Below are 24,998 nucleotides of genomic sequence, written 5' to 3' on the forward strand. Positions count from 1 at the left end.
GCACAGCCAGCCAGCCGGTGTTTTGTAGAGCCCGGCGGCCGGCCAGCTCCAGGCGCAGCAGGCCTCCGGCGGGGCGGCCGACCAGCCGGAGGCCTGGCCCGTATTTGCAACGTGAAATGGAAAAGAGCCGCTCCCGAAACTTCGACAGAGTCGCGTGCCCGCGCGCCGTAAGTAGCCGAGCTACACTGCTCGCGTGTTTCAGGCCGGATATTTTCATCATATCGGCCACGACCTTTGCTTTCAATGCACTCAGTGCCCAGGTCCACTGCCGCTCACCAGCACACGTTTAACCCAGCCACCGCCCACCAACGACACTCCCGTGTTCTGACACACAACAATCACAACAGCAATAGCCTCGCCTGACGGTGGTGGATAGCCAGGGGGAGCGGAGAAACAGAGAGCATCTCGTATGCGTTACGATTTAAGGTTTTTGAATGGCACGCCAAAATTGTTGGAACACAAGAAAAATTAAATGAAAATGCATGATGTACATACTTACATACACAGATCCATATAACGTAAATTGATCAATATTGGTGGCAGAAAATAAGCTCTATTTCCTTTTTAACGTTACATTCGTTTAAATTTCCATTTGAAACTATGACGATGAATATTGTACAATGGGTATAAACACTGACATCAAACACCATCCTAAACACTCCCCTGGGCACGCGGAAATCCACGGCTCCGCAAGTCTCCGGTAGCTTTGGAGAGAAGGCGTATTTTCCACCAAGAAACCCGAGCTGAATGCGGCATGAAAACGCGCGAAAGGGTCATTAGATTAAAGTATGCAATTCTTTCTACCAATCTACAGAGGGTCGCTACCAAATCACGGTGGGGTGTTAAGCTAAGCAGGGTCTTTGGTTAGCCGTTGGATAGTTTGTTTCTGGTTTTGTATCAAATAAGTTACTTGTGCTTTTTGACATCTACCTTTTGTACAACTTTTGGTCATACAACAACAATGTTATCTACTTTGAAATGTTGTGTTGCGGCACTGTTGCAGCTCCGCACGCCAACCCGTCCCCCTCTTCTTCAAGCAGGGTGTGCCGGCTCGGCGCCAGAGGGCAGCGATTGGCCCTGCTCATGTGCGCCGCCTCTTCCAGGCGACATGGTCATCAAGGACTCGGTGACGTCTGACGAGGGCAAGTACCGCTGCGCCGCCGAGAACGGCGAGGGCACCGTCTACTCGAACGACGCCATCGTCTACATCAGTGGTGAACACGGATGTGCAGCGACGCATGAGTGTCGCTCTTACACGGATGTATGACGGATGGGCGTCACTGATGACCCACCGTGTGCGCGTCTTGTGCGTGTATGCGTTTCTCGGCCGTGTCCCACAGTCCGGGCTGAGATAAATCAGTTTGGCACGTCTGTCTGTCTCTCGGATATACCTCTCATTATTGTCTATCTCGGGATGACCTTCTCTATATTATCTATCTCGGGATGACCTTTTCCAGATTACCTACCTCGGGATGACCTTTCCATATTATCTATCTCGGGATGACTTCTCCTTATCTATCTCGGGACGAACCCCTTATTATCTATCTCGGGATGACCTCCTCATTATCTATCTCGGGGTGATCTTCTTCTTATTATCTATCTCGGGATGACCTTCTCCTTATCTATCTCGGGATGACCCCCTTATTATCTATCTCGTGATGACCTCCTCATTATCTAACTCGGGTGTGATCTTCTCCCTATTATCTATTCTCGAGATGACGTTCTCCTTATTTTATCTCGGGATGACCTTCTCCTTATTATCTATCTCGGGATGACCTTCTCCTTATATATCTCGGGATGACCTCCTTATTATCTATCTCGGGGTGACCTTCTCCTTATTATCTGTCTCGGGATGACCTTCTCCTTATTATATAGGGTCGTCTTACAGTTGACCTTCTTCTTATTATCGAGGGAGGGTCGTCCTACAGTTCTGGATGTCATTTGCCCTGTGGGTACTTCCCGGACATCTGGGGCATGACCCCACATCCGGTTTGTCTGGACGCCTGAGGAAGGGAGGGGAGGGGTGGGGGGTAGGGGGAAGCGAGGGGAGGGGGTGCTGTCCGGCCGCGCAGCACCGGCCCTCTTTAGTCGTCTGGCCGGCCGCGGCCATCTCATAACGTCTTATGAGGACATGTTCGGAATGTGGCGCCACCACCGCAGCAATGGCAGCGCATGCACCGGTGGCAAGCGCATACCGTTTTGCACCGTGTGCGGGTGGGCGGTGTGTGGGGCACACCGTGGGACGGCGCGTCGCGTCTCCGAACCGGACGGCTTCGGGCGCGCTGTGAGTCCCCGCCCGTCTGGCGCGCCCTCCTCAGGCCGGTGGCTGGCACCTCGCTGCTCCGCTCGCTCCGGATCCACTGGAACATAAATGGCCCAAGGGTGGCGCGTCAACTGGCCGCGCGCCGCCGCCGGGCGGGATAATGCGCTGCAAGTTTAGCGAGCGCATGCCGGGCTCGGTGAGCCAACCCCGGCCAGGTGTGGTGCCTACCTTTCGGGGCGTATTTGTCACGGGCCGCAGCGGCCGAGTGCCGACTCGGTCACCGGGCCCGCTGATGGAAGGCCGGCTCGGTCACCGGGCCCGCTGATGGAAGGCCGACTCGGTCACCGGGCCCGCTGATGGAAGGCCGGCTCGGTCACCGGGCCCGCTGATGGAAGGCCGGCTCGGTCACCGGGCCCACTGATGGAAGGCCGGCTCGGTCACCGGGCCCACTGATGGAAGGCCGGCTCGGTCACCGGGCCCACTGATGGAAGGCCGGCTCCGGTCACCGGGCCCACCTGATGGAAGGCCGACTCGGTCACCGGGCCCGCTGATGGAAGGCCGGCTCGGTCACCGGGCCCGCTGATGGAAGGCTGCTCGGTCACCGGGCCCACTGATGGAAGCCGGCGAGCGGCCTGGTGTGGGTCGCGGCCGTGGTGATCGGGTGTCAAGTGGATTTCCGTTCGCGCAGTACACGCGCTGAGCTGGTGTCGACGCGTCGTGCTGGGCGCGTTTTTGTTTTGCGACGCGCCAACTTGCCACTTGATGGTTTGATTACAAATATTTCTCGGGCACAGCTAGCCGTCACCAATGTGGGGCACATGGATAAGTCGCCAGCTATTCGCCGGCTCTCCCCCGACGCTCATTTCCGTTTTCCTTTGCCCTGCCGTGTCCCTGTGACCGCTCTCCGTCCGTGGGGCACGGTCCTGCCTGGCCTGCCATGTCGCTGTGACCGGTGTGTCCGCACAGCTGCCTTCGGTTGTGCCCGTTGTCCTCCCCTGACCTGTGTTTCCGCGCCGCCAGTGCGCCGCGCGGAGCCGACGTTCACCATACTCTGCCGGACGCGGTGTACAAAGTGCTGCCCGGCGAGGACCTGAACCTTACCTGCGTGGCCGTCGGCTCGCCCGTGCCCCACATCCGGTGGCACAAGGTAAGTGCCGACCGATCGTTCGCCCCCTCCCGCCGGGTCCGGGCAGTGCGGACGCGGGCCGGGCTTCTGGCCACCGGCACCGCCCGGAGACTGGCCGACGCCGACGCACCAGAGGGCGGCTGGCGACGATCGCGTCGGCCGGATCAGGCGGGTGGGCCGGGGCGGGGCAGACTGAGACCATCGAACTGGCCCGGGGGGCCGCCACCGATGCAGCGTAGGGTGGAAGCAGCCAGCGACGGGCTGCGGTGGCCTGGCACTGTTCGCTGGCCGCTGTTATGCATCACACTATACTGGGTGCGCCGCGCGGCGCTGGCCGCGCCGCCCTGCCGTCGCTGACGTGGGGATGTCCGCTGCACCAGGAGCCGGGCATCGAGGCTGAGGCCGCAGGAGCCGGCCCCGATCGGCCGCTCGGTCCTCGTGCTCAGCAACGTGCGTCAGTCCAACAACTACACGTGCGTGGCCACTAACGAGCTCGGCTCGGTGGCCAGCATGACGCAGGTCAACGTGCAAGGTGAGCGTCAGTGGCCGGCCGGCGGCGCCGCGCCCGGCCGAGAGATGACGTCACCGAGCCAGTGGGATGTCCACCCGCGCCCGGTGCTGGAAGGGTATTTTTGCGAGGTCGCGCCGCCAGCGACAGTGCCAGTGTTTGCACTAGGTGGCTGCAGAGGTCAAGACTGCGTCAGGTAATACTAGTGGGATGGAGGGGCGGAAGAGGCAGGGGGAGGGCTCGGGTAGATTGCCAACCAGTCTGCCACGCCCAGGGGAACAGGGTGAAATATGTGGTTGGAATGTGATGGATGATGTATGCAGTTCAAGTCATGCTGTTGCTGTTCCTTCCTGTCGCGGTGCCTATCTTGCGCCGCACTGTCCGACTGGTTCCCGTTCCATGCCTGAGCTGCATCCCGTTTGTATTTCCTGTTGTTGCTTTCGTTTGCTTCTCATTGATGTCTGACCATTCAGGCGCCTCGCTCTGCTTCCGGGAGTTCCGGCCATGGTGTGTTTCCCCGCCGACCATCTCAGTTTTTGTAAACAAGTTAGCCAACGTAAGCCCCTCCGTCGGCATGCCAAGAGCCGTCCAGAAGAGTGGGCCTCATCAGAAGACTACCATGCACGGGGTGCTCGTCAGCGGACAGACAGCAGACGCTCGGCAAGAGTAGCAGGATGACTGGGATCGTCCGCATGTCGTGGGTGCGGGGTCGGATCTAGCAGGCTGGAGGAACCCCACATCACGGCTGAGCAGCAGTGGTCGGCGGTAGTTCCCGAGCCGGGAGCCTACGTTCCCACCGGTGGGAGGGGGCCAAGGGTGGGTGATGGAGGGGGGGGGGGGAGGACGGCCAACCTCAGCAGTGGAACTCCGTCCTCTCGTGATGCCGTGGCGGGAGCTGACTCCTTGGGCCTCTCTCCCAGCGGGAGCCCCGCCCCCCTACCAGCGGAAGCTGGTAGGGGCCGGGGGCGGACGGAAGCAGTTCGTCTCATCAGCAGATCTCCGCTGTTTGGCGGGTCTCCTGTGACGCCCTGACTGGTGACATGGGCGGCCGTCTGGGCCGGCCGCTTCTCGCCCGCTAACAGGCGGAAAACGGGTGGGAGACGGATGGGCCCGGCCCGTGGCCCGCTCTGCGCTTTTCACAGGCCAACCCGCTGCCGCCGACACGCAGTCAGAGTCGCACCACCTCTCGCAGAAGTGGGCTAATTATAAATAAGTCGCGAGCGGAAGCACGCCGGGGCCTGTAAAAAGTGGCGACGGTGGTACGACAGCGTATATTGATTGTCAGTGACCACGCGACTGTGTCGGTGCCGGTCGGCCGGCATGCTGGCTGACGGACCAGTCGGAGCTCTGGACATACGGCAGCAGTCGGACCCTGACAGGCGGCAGGCTGCCACGTCTGTGCCGCCCGGCTCGCGCCCTGGGCACTGACGTCCGACTCACGCAGGCTGACGTCTGGACGTCTCCCCCAACCAGCCTCAGACTGGGAGTGGTGCCGGGTAGCACCGTAGGTGCGCGCTCGGATAGCTGTACGCCTGCTCAACGGGGCCGGCCTCGCTCGCTGACGCCCAGCACTCGCTGCCTCCTGGGCTGCGGGCAGGGCTTCAATGTCTGGCGCATTTGACTTCTGCCTTGAGCTGAACTACCTGGCCGAGCGCGCGCTCGCAGCCATCCTGCGGCCAACACGGCCGCCAGCTCGGTCCCGTGCTCAGCGGGCCGGACGCGGCCTTCGAGTGCCGGCGGCCGCTAGAAACCATCCGCAGGCGTGTTTTTTTTTTTTTTTGGAAAATTGCTCCGACATCCGTGGCGGGTCATTATATTTGGCCGGTCCGGCTCCACGGTCGTATTTTATTGGCGTTCGTCGGCGCTGTTTACCAGGGCAGTCACGCCACGGGACAGCCGTTTGCGGACAGGCCGGCTCGGCCGTACTTTGACAAGCTGGTCAGTTGTGCGGGGCCCCATTGTTAGTCCTGCCTGTGAGCGCCTTTTTCTGTTTGTACTGAAACGAGCTGGTCAGGGCCGCTGAGCCGGGTGCCGTGTTCAGCTGCGACCATTTCTATGGACGGATTCGAAGAGATGTATCAAGTGACCGCCGCCAAGTGTGACTTGCTACGAGCCGCGTCTCCAGTCAAGGAAGCTGTGCCTCGTACGTTGCAGCACTTCCGACACCTTGCACATTCACTCCGTCGCTACAGTTCATGCGTGGTGAGCGCTCGGCGGTGTCGCGACAACCTGGGCGGCATAATGCTGGCCTTGGCTTCGCCTCCATGGCAGAGCACGCCCATCCCGCCAGAGTCCAAAGGGATAGTGTCGGCTGCGTACTCCAACAAGCGACAGTGGGCAGTGTGGTGCCGCTTTTCGGCCGGCTCCGCGGGCTCGGCCGCGCTGTCTGTCACACTCAGTCTTCGTCGACTGTGTCACACCCGCTGGCAGTGCCGCTGGGGCACAGCGCCGCTAAATGCTCCAGCCATTTCTCCCCGGCAAAAATGGTCGGCCACTGAATTCTAGCACTGTTGACGGGTGGGCGGCGCGGGGCAAGCTCGGTTTCGTTTGGCGCGACTCCGCGGCGTCCGCCAGCCGGCGCTGACGACGCTTTTGTCAGCGGCAGCGCCGGAGGAGGGCGTCGTGGCTGGCCCGCTGCGGTACCTCACCAGACACCTCGGTCACTCTCCGAGGGCTCTCCGACGTGACTTGACCTGACCTGTGGCACAGAGTTCCGCGGAACAGAGTGCCGAGTACTGGCGTGGGTCACCGCTGTCGGGCGGTCTCGCTATCGTTCTGGCGATGTGTGCCGCGCTCTTTCTCTTTTCATGGAAGCCGGACGAACCGCGCGAAGTGTCAAATGCAACGAGATGAAAGGCTTAGCGCGCTGCTGACGCAAGTTGTTGAGGGAACGACCAGAGCCGGTGACGGTCATGATTCATTCCGTGCTCAGACCATGCGGAATCGGGTGAGGACGTTTCTGCAGATCTAACGACGTGGGAAGCCTCTGAGATATGTGATAATAACTGGCCTGCCCGCCATCTCGCCAGGCGCGGTAAGTGCTGGCAGGTCAGCACGGTGCGCTGCTGATGTTCTGCGTGGAGAGAGGCGGCGCTGGAAGGCATGGCAATGCACGGCGTCCTGCCTATCACGTGACTGATTAGCGGCTGGTGACGCCCGCTGATTGGCCGGCCCTGCCAGTTGCCTCGGCAACGCGGCTGCACAGAGTGCCTCCCTGCTCTTGCCGAGCGCTGACGTCGGCTCCCGCATGAAGATCTCGGGTAGGCGCTATATTTTCATTTCGTTACACACGCAGTGACCGTGTCGCTGCTCATGCTGCTTACCGACATGTTAGGTGTCCAGGAACAATTGTCCGTTGTGTCAGGTCTAATTGCAGATAAATTTCAGCTGCTTTACATTGGCAGACGACTGCCCCCATGTGAGCCGTATTGTTCTACGTCGGCATTGAAACTCTGACCAGGCGCTGCCTCGATGTCCATGTGAGATGGCGATTGCTGATGGGTCGGTCGGCTGTTCTTTTGTGTCTGGTGCCGGCTTAGCTGCGTCTGGTGTCGGCCTGGCTGTATTTGTTGTCACGCTCACGATTTGAGTCACCATCCCCGAGGCCGATGTCTCGCTTCCCACATCCGACACGTATCGGCAGCGCAAGAGACGGCCATATCCGGCGCATGCTGGTGCCTGCAAACGTAACGATAACGAACTAGCCGATTAATCTGCTCAGAGAGTCGCCATAATTAATACAAATGGCGGCAGGATAATGCGATCCCCGTCTGTGCCAATGTAGTATTAATGGTGCCGAGGTGACAGGCGTGCTGGGCCGAAAGCCCTGAAGACCGTTAGAGGAACACCTCCCCTCCCCCCTTCCCTCCGCGCCCAGGTGCGCCTCGGGCGCCTGGGTGGACGGTGGGCGCGTGTTTTGGTGCCGGTGTGACCTCTGCCAGTGCCATCGACCCGTGTCCGGTGCAAATGTCGCGGCGTCACGCACCCCGTGGCAGGCATGGACCGGCGTCGGCGGCCAATGACGGTGACGTTGCCACGGCGTTTGTCGATGGCGCGCCGCCGCTGTGACCACCGCCCCGCCCCTCTCACGCCCCCGCACGCCCCTGCACGCCCCTGCACGCCCCTGCACCTGCGCGCACGCCTGGTCGCCTAACGCACCGGGTCCAAACACGACACGGCCCGGCCGGCCGGCGTGGTCCGCGCGCGCGCGCACCTCGTGCCACGGCCGTGTCGTGTACGCGCTGGCCGATGGGCCGGTGGCAGGCGAGCTGAAGCCCCTCCATGCCGTCCGCGCCGACAGTGCTCGTCGTATTTTTAGTCGGAGCGCGCTTGACAGAGGCTCAAACGGTAACTAGTCTAAGCGTCTGTCGTCAAGCGGGTGGTGCGTGCCCGTCCGTGCCCACCTCCATCAGTAATTTTGAGCTCCATGGTGCCGGGTGCATGTGGGCGGGGTGTAATTGGCATGCAGACGTGCACATGGCGTTGCAGCGTGTCCGTGACACGAGCTGCGTGGCAGTCGGTCGTTCTGCCGTAGAGCGCCGTGGCATGCAGAGTGCTGCGACGTCATCGCGCCGGCCGGGCCAATAGCTGACCGTAACCTAGCCCGACACCATGCATGTGCCATCAGACGGGCCAAACGGGTGCCCGGCAGGGCCCGTCCGATTCCGAGAACGGACTTGAGCACCGCTGCGACCGGACGCGGGGTGCCCAGAGTGTCCACTGGTGACGTAGTCCTACGATACGCGGCTCTTTTCGCCGCTGGCCGCTATGGTAGTCTGAGGGCGGCGGAGTTCAAATCGGGGGTACAAACTGTCGTCTTGGAGCGCTCGCCGACTGGGCGGACCGGACACCAGGTGCGTCGGCGGCAACTAACTTTGCATTGTCCCGCACCCCAAGTGAATAATTCGCCTTAGCGTTGGTGGGTGGCGAGTGCCGCGCGCCCGGTGCGGGGCCTCGAACGTCACTGGTCCGCGGGAGCATGCCGTCGCACGTGGCCGCTCCGGCCGGCTGACTACAGTACAGACTAATTCGTCTACAGACCGGCCGGCTGACACCGCGGCCGCCCGGTGCCCGGGCGGCGGCTGTATGACCCAGCTGCGGTCGGTGTCGCGGCCTCAGTCGACACGGACGCAGAGATGCGACGGCGCCGGCTCGGCCCCCGGTCCGGCTGCCGGCGCCGCCGCTCTGCCGGCATCCTGTCACGCCCGCCCGAGACGAGCGCCGGCCGACTCTCCGCACCGGCTGAGGAGGGGCGTGACGTCCGCTGCCGGCGGCGCGCGCCACTCTCACCTCGCCGGAGAGGTCGCTGCACCGGCGCCCGTCGCCTGCCCGCCCCGCTCCATACGGTCTAAGTAGCGCGCTGTCGGTGCTGCTGCCGCACGACGCGAACGTCACATTTCGTCGCGCGACTCCTGTCCAGATGCGGCACATTTCCTGGTGGTGGCCGGTTGGAATAACGGCTGGGTAGGGTAGCGGCTTGACCATCTTGCTCATGATCAAATATACGAAGGCATTGTTATGCTGCCTATTTGTAACGGTTTTACCGCAGCAGCCGACAGAAGAGATGATAAAACATCCCATATTAGATAGAAGAACAACACCTGTCGTAAATATGAAGTTCCAAACCGTTGTAAGTCATCAAAATTTCAGCAAATATACATGAATGAGCAAAAGTACAGGACAATGAAACATACTTGTATATAAAATATTTGGTTGTTCAGTGCAGCTGTGAGCAACATTTCTCATGCATGAAATAGTTTTTTGGGTCTTCTTCCTCGTTGAACCATGCCTAAAGGAGGTGTAGTGATAACAGTATCAATATTACGTGTGTATAATATTAATGCTGCTTATCAATACACCTTTATTTTTCATCTAACCCTTCAATTACGACTGAGACCCATAGTATTGCTCTCGTGTAAAGCTGCATAACCGAGCACGTTGATGTTCGTGCCTCGGAAGGGAAATAACTGTGAAATGGCCTGCTACGGTCTTCCACCATAACTGTCTAGGTAGATGTACTATTTATTGCCCTTCATTTTCCGACCATTGCGCGCAGCACAGTTGTCCAAGCTACGGCGTGTATGTCGGAGTATCTGGATAGCCGCTCACGCCCCGGGGCTTTAGCTCCTGACGGACAGGTGCGACTGTGCTCACGACCTTCGTGCGGCTATATGAGGCCGGCCGTGGCTGTTTTACCGCACTGGACGCCCGGCAGCCCCAACTAGACTTCTCCTCTTCTGTAACGGGGTCCGTTATGGGATGTTTTGTGCGTAACGGGCCGCTCCATCCACGCTGTGACGTTTGCGCCGGTTGCCTGCTGCTGTGCTGGCTTTCGGTCGCCTTGCTTTCGCTGATCAACGGTCCCGCACTGTGCACGTTTGCTGTCGTGTCCGCCGCGCTGGACCTGAGCGGTCACGCAGCCCAGCCCGGCAGCGTGCCGCTGCCGGGCTGGGCTGACAGGATTCCCTGGCCGCCACGCGCCGGCTGGCGGCAGTGAACTCATCGGGCGTAAATCCGCCGAGACGCCCCCCAGAGCCCCGCAGACAGCACGGCAAGACCTCGCCGACGGCCGGCGCTGACACCTGCCCCCGGGCTGGGTCAGGCCGACTCGCTGACGGGCCCAGGAGCCTGGCAGGGGGAGGGGCGTCGCAGGAGCACGGGCACGGCACGAGCCGGGGATGGGTACCACAGGAACCGAGAGAAGGGCGCAGCAGCAGCAGGTGGAGGGCGGATACCGGAGAAACTGGGAGATGGGTGCCATAGAAACCGGAGGACACCATTGGAGCTCAGGAGCGTATCGCATGAGCCAGGAGATGGGTACACCAGGAGCCGCGAGGGGCGCTGAGGAGCCGCTGGAGTGTGACGAGGAATTCAGGAGAGGGTCGCAGCAGCACCCTTCATTTGACGTTGCATGATCTCCTCATGGCGGGACGTGAGGTACGAACCAGAGAGACCTCCGATCACTGAGACCCAGAAATCGCCTCAAGCTCGGGCGCGGTCTCGCAGGCGTGCAACGCGTGACGCGCTGCAGGCAGGCGAAGATAGGAGGGCTGCGGGTGCCGCGCCGCGCTGGCCGGCGGCGAGCGCTACGCCGAGGCGATGTGTGAGCGCGGACCAGACGGCCCCGCTGTGGCCAGTGTCGGTGACGTCGCCTGAATGTGGCCCGCAGGGCTGCCGCGGCCGCCGACAAACCTGCGCGTGTTGGACGTGACCTCAGAGGCGGTCCGCCTCTCGTGGTCGTACGACCTCGACCAGGAGACCATCAAGTACTACGTCATCCAGTACAGCCAAAAGTATGGTGTGCAGCAGGTGAGGCCGGCGCCCGGACGGGGCGGAGCGGCTGTGGCGCTTGTCCAATCGGCAGCAGGTGAGGCCGGCGCCCGGACGGGGCGGAGCGGCTGTGGCGCTCGTCCAGTCGGCAGCAGGTGAGGCCGGCGCCCGGACGGGGCGGGGCGGCTGTGGCGCTTGTCCAGTCGGCAGCAGGTAAGGCCGGCGCGCGGACGGGGCGGAGCGGCTGTGGCGCTTGTCCAATCGGCAGCAGGTGAGGCCGGCGCGCGGACGGGGCGGGGCATGAGGCCGGGCTGTGCCGCACGTTCAGTCAGTCGGCGGGCGGTCAGCGTGTTGTTCATGCCGACTGGCACAGGCATCGCGTTTGGCGTTCGTAAACCACCGGCTGCTAGTGACGTTATCCAGTGTATTAAGCGTGCATTTATCATACAACAAAAGCGTTTTATTTTCTCCGCACATGGGCTGGCACTTAGATGCAAGGTGCTTGTCGTAGTGGTGCGTTCTCCACGGTAAACAGTTCATAAAGTGACAACATCTGCTTGCAGCTATTCGTTAAGGAGCGTTTGCAAAATTCCCGAGCACTGACATGAGTGGGTTTGGCTCCTTTGACGCGACTGACAGTTCCCAGCTTGGTAATGTCAGTATTTGTGTGCGCTCAACACGCTCGACATGGCGCCGGTGGTGACGTCCAGAGTGTCTGAGCCCATACTGCGCCATGGCGACATGGCGCCGGTGTGTGGCGCCCGCGCGCCGCTTCCGTTGATGACGCCGGTGTCTCGGCCGCAGGAGATCAACGGCGTGATATCGCTCCACTACGCGGTGCCCAACCTGGCGCCGTTCACCGAGTACGAGTTCCGCGTGATCGCTGTCAACAACTTGGGCCGCGGCCGACCCAGCGCGCCCGTCCAGGTCACCACGGGGCTGACAGGTGAGCCTCGGGCGGGCTCCGTCGGCCGGCCGAGTACGGCGCACGCGCGCCGTCAGCGCCGGCGGTGGACGGTCGGCGCCGGCCGGCGCTGCGCTGCTGGGAACGTCGGCCGCTCCCTGCGGCCTGCCGGAGGGAGGGAGGGGAAGGAGGCAGGTGGGACGTGTAGCCCTGAGGGCGCGTGTGGGATGGACTGGCTTGACGCGCCTCCGGACCGCTCACGCCGGTGGGCGGGGAGAGTCTCGACACCGACGACGGCCGCCTGGTTTACGACATTCGAATCGGGAACAGCTAACACTGCACGTGCCGCCCGTCCGTCGGGTGTTGGAAGGGAGGGAGGGGAGGGGAAGGGGCACCTGGGCTGGCCCACACACCTGTTGGAGCGGCCACAGAGTCGACGAGCTGCTCGGAAACGCGTGTTAATCGGTGCCGGTGGTGCCGTGCTGGACCCGTTTCCGTGACTTCATTATGGACAGGCTGGACCGCCGTCGTCTCGTCAGGGCGTCCATTAACCTGTTCCTCGGAATCATGACTCGTAGCCCTAGGTTTCAGGGTGGCGGATTTGTGACAGAGACTCAGCGGTGTTTGAAAACGTTGTAATGTGTCGGGTTGTTTATGGACGCATGTGTGCAACCGGCGAGGTGTCGCGTCTGGATGGCGGCTGGGCGGCCGGAGCGCGCCCGGCTGGAGACGACACCGCCGACCCGGCCGGCCGCCAGGCGTGGCTTAGTCGGGGGCCGATTACGGCCACCGGCGCGTGGCATCAGCAGGCGGCCACTGTCAGCGCGAGCCGCGGCGCGTCGCCTTATTTGCGGTCGGCGGGCTGGCGGCGGCGCGGCCGGGAGCGTGTTCCTTCCCCACTGTCCCCCGAGAGCGAGAGAGCGAGAGAGCGAGAGCAGTGTACCTGTGACCCGCCGCCGCCCTGTCACCTGATGTGTTACCCATGCGCGCCACGCAAACGCGTCTGACTTTGATCGGCACCGGCCGCTGATCAGGCTCTAATGTTATTGTATTCTCTCCCGCGTCACACCGATAACCTCCAGAGGTTCCCGTAAGTTGATTTGTGTTTTCTCAGGTCTTCGGTTTCTGTTTTCTTTGCTCTGTCTGGTCCACTCGGCGCTGCCGACGAATTATTGAGTGCTGGTCGGGTTTTTCACTGAAATGCGTTTCCCACACTTCGAAGCATCGTTTCTGTGTCGATTGCGTGTAATGTCCGCACTTGTATTGCTGCGCACTTCACAGCTGTACTGTTTGTCAGCCGCTTTTATTCACGCTGCTTTCCTGGTATCTATGGACTGCATGAATTTGAAACGGACGAAAGAGCGCCGTTGCCGGCGTTTGTCTGTGCTGGAAGCGTGCAACATTATCGCACACCTGTAGGAGCGTAGCTGTGATTTTGGATAGCGCGCGTTTGCTTGTTTTAGCTTCCGTTGCTGCCGTGACTTGGAAGCGAACAGCGCCGTGTGATAGCGGTTTCTCAGGGCGTACCACGAAGCGGACCTGTTGCGCCGTTGAAACTGAACCCGCTGTGCTGTTTTAACGGCGGGTGTTTAGGCGATGGGCAGTATCATACCGAAGCTTCGAACCCTCGTGAGGCGCGTGTAATCCGAGCCTGCGCCGTGGCCGTCTGCGGCTCTCGGTGCCGTGGCCGTCTGCGGCTCTCGGAGCCACGGCCAGCTGCAGCTCTCAGTGCCGTGGCCAGCTGCAGCTCTCAGTGCCGTGGCCAGCTGCGGCTCTCGGTGCCGTGGCCAGCTGCGGCTCTCGGTGCCGTGGCCAGCTGCGGCTCTCGGTGCCGTGGCCAGCTGCGGCTCTCCGTGCCGTGGCCAGCTGCGGCTCTCGGTGCCGTGGCCAGCTGCGGCTCTCGGTGCCGTGGCCAGCCGCGGCTCTCGGTGCCGTGGCCGGCTACTTGGCCGGTGACCGGAGCCGCCGTCCCGTGAGGCGGCCAGCGGACGGCAGGCCGGGCACGCGCCCGCCTGAAAGGACACGTGTGCGCCGCTGCTGTCCGGTTTCCGGACGGCGTGCTTGAAATGGCGGCGGCGCCGACTGGCCGGCGTGTCGGACGCACCTGGCGGCGGTCAAGACGGGCCCGCCGGCCGGCCTTGGCGCCGCCCGGTGACTGTGCCTGCCTGCGTGCGCGGCAGACTAGGAGTCCCAGCGGCAGTCTGGCTCGGCTCGGCGAGCTGCCGTCAGCTGTGACGCGCGTGATCCGCCGCTGGGTCGTCGTCGTCCGCTTAGGCTCGGTGTGTGATGGGTGCGTCTGTCCGCCTGTTGTAGAGCCCGGCTCGGCGCCCAAGAACGTGCACGTGCGGCCGCTGGGCTCCAGCACGCTGGTTGTCATGTGGGACAGCCCCGACCAGCCTGTCGTCCAGGTGAGAGGCCGGCGGCCGCGGCCGCGCAGGCGCCACCGACTGGTCACCGGCTGGCCACAGGCTGGTCACCGGCTGGCCACCGGCTGGTCACCGGCTGGCTACCGGCTGGTCACCGGCTGGCTACCGGCTGGCTACCGGCTGGCTACCGGCTGGCTACCGGCTGGCTACCGGCTGGCTACCGGCTGGCTACCGGCAGGCCACCGGCTGGCCACCGGCTGGTCACCTGCTGGTCACCGGCTGGCCACCGGCTGGCCACCGGCTGCCGGCTGAGCCGCTTACAGTGTGCCGTTCCGGGTGCTCTATGCCGTGCGCTGTCCCTGTCCCCAGTGCCTCTCGGCTCTCCAAGACACGGAGGCCTCCGTGACGGCGGAGACGAAAAGGGCGAGTCCCGTGCTCTGGTGAGGCGTAGGCCTTCCCTGGTTTTGCTCCTCTCTGCCTGCAAGCCGCCGTTCCCAGCGAGTGAGCAGGGAGCGTTGTCAGCTGACCCGTGTCAGCGCTGTTATCGTGATGTGTTGTTCGAATTTGGGATAGCGATCTCCGTGGTCGCTCCTGCTCCTGCATCATCATGGGTGCGGTGTCATGACGCTGCCAACTGCCGTGCAGATCACCAGCTACAAGGTCTACTTCACGATGACGCCCGACCTGCCGCTGAAGCAGTGGGAGTCGGAGGTGGTGTACGCCGGCGGCGGCACACTCATCACCCTCTCCGGCCTGGTCCCGCACGAGATCTACACGCTCCGTGTACAGGCCGAGACGCTGGCCGGGCCCGGGCCCATTTCGGTGCCGGTACGCGCCAAGACGCAACAGGGCGGTAAGTGATGCACCGGCCGCTGTCGGCTCCAAGGCCGTCTGTGGGCTCTCTCCCTCCAGCCTGTCGTGCAGGCCTGCGTGCGGGCCTGCGTGCGGACAGGACAGGGCTGGCCGGGTGCTGTGGACTCGTGGCCGGTGCTCCGTGTGTGACAACAGATCACCAATTACGAGGGTGGGCTGGACGGGTGATGTGGACTCTGGCCGGTGCTCCGGGGCAACAGATCACCATCACGAGGGCCAGGACAGGGCTGGCCGGGTGTGTGGACTCGTGGCCGGTGCCTTCCGTGTGGACAACAGATCACCATCACGAGGGCAGGACAGGGCTGGCCGGGTGGCTGTGGACTCGGGGCCGGTGCTCCGTGTGTGACAACAGATCACCCATCACGAGGGCAGGACAGGGCTGGCCGGGTGCTGTGGACCTTCGTGGCACGGTGCTTCATGTGGGGCAGCAGATCACCAGTCGCGGATATTGAAGCTCAGATGTGTGGTGCGTGTTGTCGGCATTGTGTCAGGTTGTGCGTGATCTCGACGAGGGAAAATGGCACGGCGAGAAGCATGGACCCGTGGGAAAACGCGCATAGTGTCAAATTACCGGCGATGCCCTTTTGCCTCGAGCCTTCCGACAGTTCTGCATGCTTTTACGATTGTCCAAATCTGTCGGAAAGGCCCGCAGGGTATTTCAAAGTCTGGATCTCTTCGTCGGCGTGTCCATTTTTATGGAGTCGCTGATGACATTTCACGAGCTAACGAAACCTGAACTCGGCCGGCTGTCTGAGCGGAACCAGTGCTCCAGAAGGAGCCATATTTGATTACATGAAATATGAGATTGAGTACCTCTTGGATCTTCCTGAACTGTGTCAATTAAAGTTGACAGAAACCTCTTCGTCACTTAATAGCCTCATTTGGCAATGCGTGTTAAGCTTAGCTCCGGGTCTCCACTGGCTGCGAGGGCTGGTCCGACTGCCGGCTACTTCCACACCTGGGTCCGCCGGCGGCGGCGGCGGCGGGGCTGGCCGGCGGCGGCCGCGCCGCCAGAGTCGCCGGAGATCGGGCCCTTATTGCTGGTTACGGCCGCGACAATGGCGTGTGTACGGGTGTAATGGCTGGCGTCTGCCGCCCCGGGAGGGGGCCGTGACACCGGCCGGGTGGAGCGCTGACATGGCACCTCGTCACCTGGCGAACCTGTGGCCCGCTGCCAGGCGGAGAGGGCGGGCGTCGGCCGGTGCGACTTCAGACAATGGGCAGTTGTGAGTTGTCTGACATGTCACACGTCTGTGGGGCTGACGCTGCTTCCGAGTGGGCCGCCGTGGACGGGCTGGTCCGCTGTGTGGGTGACCATGGCGACCACCTGGCCCAGTGCTGGCCGCTGTGTCGGTCGCGGGGTCGGGCGTGGGCGGCGTGTGCGGCGCGGCTGACCGGACGCGCTCACCGCCGCAGTGCCCAGCCAGCCGAACGGCCTGGACGTGGTGGAGAAGGGCGCCACAACGGCCGTCCTCAGCTGGGAGCGGCCCGTGCACTCCAGGGGGGGCATCATCAACTACGTCGTGTACTACAACGACACGTATGAGAAGGTGAGCGACCGGACCTGCGGACGCGCGCTCTTGACCGGCGCGCTCCGCCCGCTCGGCGCGCCCCGAGGCCTCCGCAGAGGGCGGCCAGGCACTGCCCGGCGTCGGCGACAGCGGCTCCCGACAGCGACTGCGATCGAATGACAGACGGGCCAGCGATCTGTGGGCCACTTTACGGTCATCCCGTGACGTCCCAGAGAGGAGCCCGTCCAGAGCGTGGCTGTCGGTGCACCAGTGGACAGTCGGCTCTGCTCACTGGAGCAGCCGGGCCGTGCTGTAGCGTGACCAGGCCGGCTGTATCGGCAGGTCGGCTGTGTCGGCTCGCCCGCCTGCCGGCAACATGTTATCACGTCGCAACATGTTGCGTGTTCTCAGATAAGCATATAATTGGTGAGGAAAACGCTCTCAAACGCTGTATCTGCTGCCAGACGAACATTGACGTTCAGTTTTTGTTGTTCGGGCTTCCGGAAGTTCATTCGCTTATCAGTCAGTGCTGTGGGATCTGTTTGTCATTGGCTTCTGCTGCCACACGACAGCTGCTTTACGGTGATTCCGATTCCCCGATCTTCCCTTATGGACGGCTGTCTCACTGGTGTACACACACAATGTAAATGGCATGGTATGTGGGGACGTGCCAAATATGGGCATGAGTAATGTACCCATAGGCCAAATTTTTCGCACCATCTCTAAATCTCTGTTGTGTCAATACACGCTGTTTAGATTGTGGTATATTTGCGGGGCTAAGCCCGAATTAGGCCTTAATCAGTTCTAATGGGGCGTTTCAGGGTTAAACTGTACTAATTATAGGCCCGTTTTGGTGGTGTACCCACAAACAAGGTCCAGCACACATGTCCCCAACAAAACAGAATGACGTGAATAGGTTGGTGTGTGTGTGTGTGTGTGTGTGTGCGTGTGTGTGGCGCGCGCGCGTGCGTGCGTGTGTGTGTGGCGTGCCTACGTATACCGGTATCCTCGGTCCCGTGTGTGTCTGTGTCGCTGTTCGGCCGATACCGGTGTGTCGGTGCTGCTGTGTAATGGGTGCCGGTATCTCGGTCCCGTCTGTGTCTTTGTCGCTGTTCGGTCGAGGCCGGTGTGTCGGTGCTGCTGTGTGATGGGTGCCGGTATCTCGGTCCCGTCTGTGTCTGTGTCGGTTTTGGTGTATGTGTCAGTGCTTCCGTACCCTCTGTGTCAAATGCTGCTGTCTCGTCTGTGCCGGTGTCATCCTCTTCTGTGTTAATGATGCTGTCCCGTATCTATCTCTGCAGCGTGTGTTTATGTGGCTGGCTGACTGGCTGGTTGGCGAGCGAGACAACATCAACTTCTCTGTCCAAACTGCTGTCTCGCCTGTGTCCGTGCCGCTGTGTACTTGTGTCCCGACGCCGCCGCCCGGTCGGCCGTCGCCCACCTCTGCCGCGGAGTGGCTGCTGCCGCTCGGCCGCGCTCGTGGCCCGGCGCCGTCCGTCACGGGCCGGCCGTGTATTGGCGGCAAGCGGGCCGCGGCGGCGTGGTGCGGCCCGCCTGCGGCGCCCTCCGGCTCAGACGGCTCGGCTCCGGCGCATCAGCGGCGTCTCCTCTCGCCGCCGCTTTAGTTTACGGTGACGACGCTCATCCGGTAATGCGGCGGGGCCTTCTTTGAGCCGCTGCCGCCTCGCCGGGCCGCCGTCGGTCCCCCGGCGCCGCACACGGACGCCGTTTGAGTTGGTGCCAGTTGGTCGGCGTTCCTGTGTCAGTTTTGCGAGCGCGGCTCGGCTGTCCGGGTCCTAAGTTCGCGGCCGATGGCGTGCCGTGATCGGTCTGATTGAAGGCGATAGGCGTGTTTTGCCTCCGGCTGCGTCGCGCCGGTGCCGACGGGAGCCGACCGCCCGGGTGGGTCGGTTGAAGAGGCGGTCGAGTTCGGCCTGACGGCAGTGTTTTCCGGAGCGCCGGGAACTCCCGGGAGGGGCGGAGCGACGCCGGGAGCGCCGGAGGCAGGCTGCTCCCTCAGCTGAGCAACTGGGCTCGACGACTCGCGTTCTTGGCCACTGGGCCCGCCGCTCGGCCGACCAACTTTGGCAGAAGTCCGGCGGAGGCAGCTGCTCATTTGTTGACGGGGTCGGCCGACAACGGCCTGAAAATCAGTCATAGCCACTCCTCACTCTTCCATGCCGCTGATAGCACAAATTCTGATTAATCCGTTTTGCCTCATAAACATTCCATTGCAGGCGTCAACATGTGACCAGAAATACTTTAGGGGATCTAGCACGAGGTAACAGTTGGGAAAGAATCAACCTGTTTTAAGGCGGTTTTTCCACGTGATGCCAGAGACGTGGCGTGTTTGTCAAAAGCCACGGAGGTGTTTGCCCGCCTCCGCTCTATCATACGACGAAACCCGTGTGTGACCCGCGTAAGAGATATTCAGGTACTGTCTGGGGATAGATGATAACCCACGACCGTCTGGAGGTGCGCATTGGAGCATTAGCGCATGATCCGTTAGTTGTGTGGGATAAATTAGCTGCTTGGCTGCTTGTAGAAGCGCAGCCAGCCATGTAAACCTTAGCTTTTGTCATGTCTCACTGGCCCGACATAGCAGCGGCATCAGCATTCTGCTGAAGCGTGTCCAGCTGATGTTTGGCGTGCGTTGAAAAGTTGGTGGACCCATCTGGAACAGTTTTTTAGTTGTTTCTGGAAATGGCATGGAATGCCTTCACTCCACCGGTGGCCATGCGTTCAAAAGCTTCTTTCAAGCATATTTGAAATTTTAGCGTTGTGTTACGTACTTGGCGAGTTATTTTTCCATCGTGGAACGCTGAGATGCACAGACCCAGCGCATGTGCGCTTTTTGGCGAATGCTGTCACTCTGTGATCGGAGGCGCGGTGGACCGAACTCTTCGGCCCGTCCTTTCGGCGCCTCCGCGGAGCTTGGAGTTGTGCAGGCTTTCGGCTGGCATCGTAACGTTCTCATTGCACGCTCTGCTCGCCGTGTGTTGGAAGCGCGGTGCTGGATGGCGCGCGCCACGTTTTCTCCCGGGCGTGGTCCCGGGCACTTGGCGCTGTCGACCGGCCGCCTAGCGGTGGAGTGCGGCGACGACGACACGCCGGCGAGGACGAGCACCCTCTGGGTCAGCTGGGCGCGACAGGACGGCTCTCGAGAGGCGGTGACACGGACGGCAGGACGGGCGGCAGTGACGCACGCGCCGGCGCGCCGGCGACGGCCACCGCCGCCCGCCGCCGGCCCGGCCGGGCAGCTGTCGCTCGACGCCGTCGTCGCTGGCACGCTCTGGTGATGGCGTGCTCCAGTGATGGTACGCTCCGGTGATGGCACGCTCCTGTGATGGTACGCTCCGATGATGGCACGCTCCTGTGATGGTACGTTCCGATGATGGCATGCTGCTGTGATGGTGCACTCCAGTGATGGCACGCTCCTGTGATGGCGCGCTCCGATGATGGCATGCTCCGGTGATGGTACTCTCCGATGATGGAACGCTCCTGTGATGGTAGCTCCGATGGTGGCACGCTCCTGCGATGGTACGTTTTGGTGATGTCATGCTCCTGTGATGGTACGCTCCAGTGATAGTACGCTCCGGTGATGGCATGCTCCTGTGATGGCACGCTCCGGTGATGGCATGCTGCTGTGATGGTAGCTCCGGTGATGGCACGCTCCTGTGATGGTACGCTCCGGTGATGGCATGCTCCTGTGATGGTAGCTCCGATGATGGCATGCTCCTGTGATGGTACGCTCCGATGATGGCACTCTCCTGTGATGGTAGCTCTGATGATGGCACGCTCTTGCGATGGTACGTTTTGGTGATGTCATGCTCCTGTGATGGTACGCTCCAGTGATAGTACGCTCCGGTGATGGTACGCTTCGGTGATGGCATGCTCCTGTGATGGTACGCTCCGATGATGGCATGCTCCTGTGATGGTACGCTCCGATGATGGCACGCTCCGGTGATAGCGCGGAGCTGGGTGCCGCACGGCCATCGCGTCCATACGTCCTTCATTTGTGCACTACAAGATCTGTGGAAAGTTCCGAACATGCTCTGGACAGAGATGCGAAATGTTTCTCAAACGATCGGTGAACATCACATATGAAGACAGAAGAAAAATCGCATATGCCAGTCTTTTGGTGAGCATAGGTCAGTTCATTCTAAATCAAATAAGTTGCGGCAAAAGCTTATTCGTGACGTCATCGTGTGTATTCACTCTAAGCTCACATATGAAGGCAGAAAAATATCACAAACGCCAATTTTATTTGTTTTGGAAGTCTTGCGATCAGCCGTTTGGGGCGGGGGAGGGGGGATTCTCTCTCGTTTCTTTGGCGCGCGTTGCGCATCAATACAGGCGTGCTGCGCGTTATTGCACTTGTGTTTATTGCTCTGGTGGGCTGGGCCGGCCCAGTGCCGGCTGACACAGCGGGAGCTGGAGATGACTGGCGAGGGATGTGACAGCACGGCCAGGCGGGATAGCCCAGGTGGACGGGGAGCCCAGACCCGCCTCATCACATGTATCGAGGCGGACGTAGCTCCGGTCTCCGATTTTCCCGGAAGCCAAACTGGGAGGGAGTTGCTGCGATCTTGCGGTCGTTCCCTTCCACTAGATTCGTCGTGAGCGACATCAGGGCGTGTAATCGGTCCCTCCGTGCTGCTGCTGCCCGGACAGGGCAGCACCTGTGAGCTGCACAGATCTGTGTGTTTATTTGAATCACGTCACCGCGATATGGTGTCGTCACATTTAAATCCCAGACCGCCGGATGCCAGCAGTGATCAGCTGGAGCCGGTGCTCTGTCCGCATCAGCTCACATTACCAGCAGTGCTCAGCTGGAGCCGGTGCTATGTCGGCATCAGCTCACATTACCAGCAGTGCTCAGCTGGAGCCGGTGCTATGTCGGCATCAGCTCACATTACCAGCAGTGCTCAGCTGGAGCCGGTGCTATGTCCGCATCAGCTCACATTACCAGCAGTGCTCAGCTGGAGCCGGTGCTATGTCCGCATCAGCTCACGTCATCAGCAGTTGCTGGGCATCTTCACGCGTGGTTTCACGTCATTCGTCGTCATTCAGCGGAGGCGATCGATTGACATAAGTTAGGGTCATTGTTTTATCGTCTTTGTTTTATGGTGAGATATTGCACAGTATCGTTCTCTGTGACCAGTTTTGATGCGGACTGGAGCTCCTGCTCTGGGACTGGAGGGTAGCGTCGAGGGTTATCCGGGCGGCCACAAGCTCCCCGCTACGGCCATGGTCGCCGGCGGGGCTGAAGCGTGCAGCCTGCTGAGGCTATAGCGCACCTCTCTGTTTCAGTCCGAATGGCGATGCTAGCGGTCCGTCTTTGCGACAGGCTTGTTCGTATGCGTGCGGATGTGGTTTGTGCGCATCACTGAGTAGCTCCTGTAGACGCTCGGTCACGGCGGCTTTTCCCAGACGACAAATGAGTCGGGTGTGGATTCTAAGCGGACTGGCTCTGGCAGCGAGCGATCCCCACATCATCAGCTGACTGACTGGCGGCGGGTCCCGACGGCGGCGCGTCTTGTGCGCGTGGCGCGGGTGTCTCAGTGTTCGGGCTTTGGACGCCGCCGTGCCCGCCGCTCTGCACCGATCAAAGCCTGGCTCCGTACTGCTCGCGATCGACACGGTGCCGGACCGCCGCCTGGGGGTCCCTGCAGGCAAACTGCCGCCGACGCCCGGCCGCATTCCTGAGCCGATTGGCGCTGTTGGCGCAATGGCGCCCGTAATTAGCCCGAACCCGCGAAGCCCCGCGGCTACGGCGGCGGCGGCGGCGGCCGGGCCGGTAGCCGGCGGCGCCAGGGAGAGGACCGGGGTGACGCGGCGCCACCCTCCGCTCGCGGCTGGCTGGGCTCGGCGCAGCCACTCGCGCTACCAGTGGTGGCAGCCGCATGGGGTCTGGTGGCGCCGCCCGGCCGCGACGGCCGGCGGCCGGCCACCGAGCCTCACCTCGTTTGACCCGATCTCCGCAGGTGGAGCGGCGCATGGTGGTGCCACTGCACGAGCGCTATGAGATGAAGGACCTGTACCCGAACACGCTGTACTACGTGTGGGTGGCGGCCGTCTCTGGCAGAGGCGAGGGTGCTGCCACGCCGGTCGTCCCGTTCCGCACCGAGGAGTATGGTAATTGTCTGGGCCGGTACTTTGGCTTTGTATTCGAGCACCACGGAATGATCAGCACCGTGCACTCACACCATGTTGTTGTTTTGCGTGCACAGTAGTCTCACTTTATACTCCACTTATATATATATATATATATATATATATATATATATATATATATATATATACACATCGGACCTCACATCGTGCCTGGCACTGGCGGGCGTCCGATCGCCGTCTCACGTACAGTTCTGGCTGCTTTCCGTACGGATGTTTGGCTGGCGTGCTCCGGCTGCGCCGGCTCGCGGCCTCCACCGGCCGGGCCGGCTGGTACGGGGTTCGGGGGGGGGGGGGGGGGGGGCGCAGGCCGCTGCAGCCTGAATCACATCCGCTTCATTGATGAGCTGGGAGCTGGTCGGGTGGTCGTGGCGTCGACTCAAAATTGATCGGGGAGATTTTCCGAAAGCGTCTTGATATCGCCCGGCATCGTTTCGTTCCTTTATTGATATCCCATCTTAAGAAATCTCCTGCACTAAAGCTTCGTTGGGCCAAAGTATCTTGCGCTTTTGGAGCCCGGTTTCGTGTGTGGGGGGGGGGGGGGGAAGCAACCACTGAAAACCGTCTGAAACCACTAGAACTAGCTACCAACACCAGCCACCAGGATGACATTCCTGTTTTTGCGGGCGCTTTGGAGCATTTCGGGAAACGTGCAGCCGTACCTCAGGATGTTGCGAAAAGGATTTCTGCGTCCCTGTCCGTACCGGTCCCCCCACTGTCAGACGCCAGGAAACATTGCTCATGGCTAAAAGCACCAAACTCACCCAGTGCTACGCAGGGGAAGGTCTGGAGCTCTATTATATATCCAGGTGGCTTTAAAGGAAATATGATATGTACTGTGTTGGGAATGAACCGCTGGCATTTGGTCAAACTGCGTTTAAGACGGTATGTCGCCATGAACCTTTCTATGTAGCATCACGGATCCGGGTGCGGACTGAGATGCCTTTCTTTCTCGCTCTTTTTGGTGTTTTGTCTCTTTATCTGTCACTAGCAACTCTTTGTGACCTAGCGCACAGTTTTATTGCACATTTCCAGCGCGCAAGCATACGCAATCGTAAATAGGTACCCTTTCCAGCCGAGGAGTGGGCTGGGAGGGGTTAGAGCACGCGCACTGGGCAAGACGTCAAATTAACTCATGAGGACGGTCGGGGTCGTTTTTTAGCTTCAGACACGCCAAAAAAAGCCGGCTCCGGTCAGGTGAAGGTGAACCAAAAGGTACTGCTCGAAACAGCAGACCCCCTCAAAACTGAGATGAAAACGTGGCACCCGTTTTGCGGGGGCTAGAGATTCCTCATTCATAACACTTCATGGTGTGTGTGCCGGGAACACTCGGCTTGTCACCTAGCGATACATTGCGTTGGGCTGGCCGATGCGGACGTGTTCACACCCCAGAATCGCCACCGCTTGATTCCAGGCGGCCGTGGCCGTCTGCGCTTGGTCGGCCTGACCGGCTAGAATGCCAACTTCCGTGCTGCCAACTATCATTTCTGACGCGGCGCCGTCGGGCGCTGTGGCCAGTCCAAGCCATGGCAGACAGGGTTTGCTACCGCTGCTGTTTGCCGAGAAAATGTATCCATGGGCCGTGCCATGGTGCTTGGGGGCCTGCTGAACACGAGGCGGCCGGGATAACTGGCTGTGCGTTCTGTGTGGCGGACGCCTCCCCATGCTTCGTCACGCAGAAGAGCCCCGGAATTGAGACAGTGCCCAAAGGTGTGCGGTGTGTGATCTGGGCGCTGTCAGAAGTGTTACCAAGCATTAGCCGTCTTCAAGAAGGGTTATGGGCTGTAGCAAAGGTGTAGAGTGTTCAGGCGGGGGTCACTTAGACCATAGAGACGTGAAGGAAGCCTCATGAAGCATGCGATAAGGGCCGAAACGGCCGTTCTAACGACATCAATTGATTTGTGCATCAGCAGCGCGCTTGCGCTCTGGTTGACGTATCTGGAGGGGTTTGCTCTGTTTCTTCAGTAGGCCTGTCGTAGGCATCACTTGACACTCGTTGCGCAT

General features: G+C 61.1%; 1 protein-coding gene across 1 annotated transcript in view; it reads left to right on the forward strand.

The window, feature by feature from the left end:
* The first annotated feature begins 2,140 nt into the window (after nucleotides 1-2,140).
* The window catches only part of LOC119112246 (tyrosine-protein phosphatase Lar), a 41,576-nt gene continuing 18,718 nt past the window's right edge, over nucleotides 2,141-24,998 (forward strand). The window contains exons 1-9 of the mRNA XM_037236344.1: nucleotides 2,141-2,214; nucleotides 3,284-3,410; nucleotides 3,798-3,921; nucleotides 11,066-11,205; nucleotides 11,971-12,112; nucleotides 14,384-14,478; nucleotides 15,082-15,289; nucleotides 16,726-16,859; nucleotides 22,808-22,958. Coding sequence (XP_037092239.1) covers nucleotides 2,141-2,214; nucleotides 3,284-3,410; nucleotides 3,798-3,921; nucleotides 11,066-11,205; nucleotides 11,971-12,112; nucleotides 14,384-14,478; nucleotides 15,082-15,289; nucleotides 16,726-16,859; nucleotides 22,808-22,958 — 1,195 coding nt within the window. The remainder of the gene's footprint in view (nucleotides 2,215-3,283; nucleotides 3,411-3,797; nucleotides 3,922-11,065; nucleotides 11,206-11,970; nucleotides 12,113-14,383; nucleotides 14,479-15,081; nucleotides 15,290-16,725; nucleotides 16,860-22,807; nucleotides 22,959-24,998) is intronic.

Source organism: Pollicipes pollicipes, unplaced genomic scaffold (genome assembly GCF_011947565.3).
Source record: "Pollicipes pollicipes isolate AB1234 unplaced genomic scaffold, Ppol_2.1 Scaffold_7261;HRSCAF=8764_pilon_pilon_pilon, whole genome shotgun sequence".
In the NCBI taxonomy this organism is placed as follows: Eukaryota; Metazoa; Arthropoda; class Thecostraca; order Pollicipedomorpha; family Pollicipedidae; genus Pollicipes; species Pollicipes pollicipes.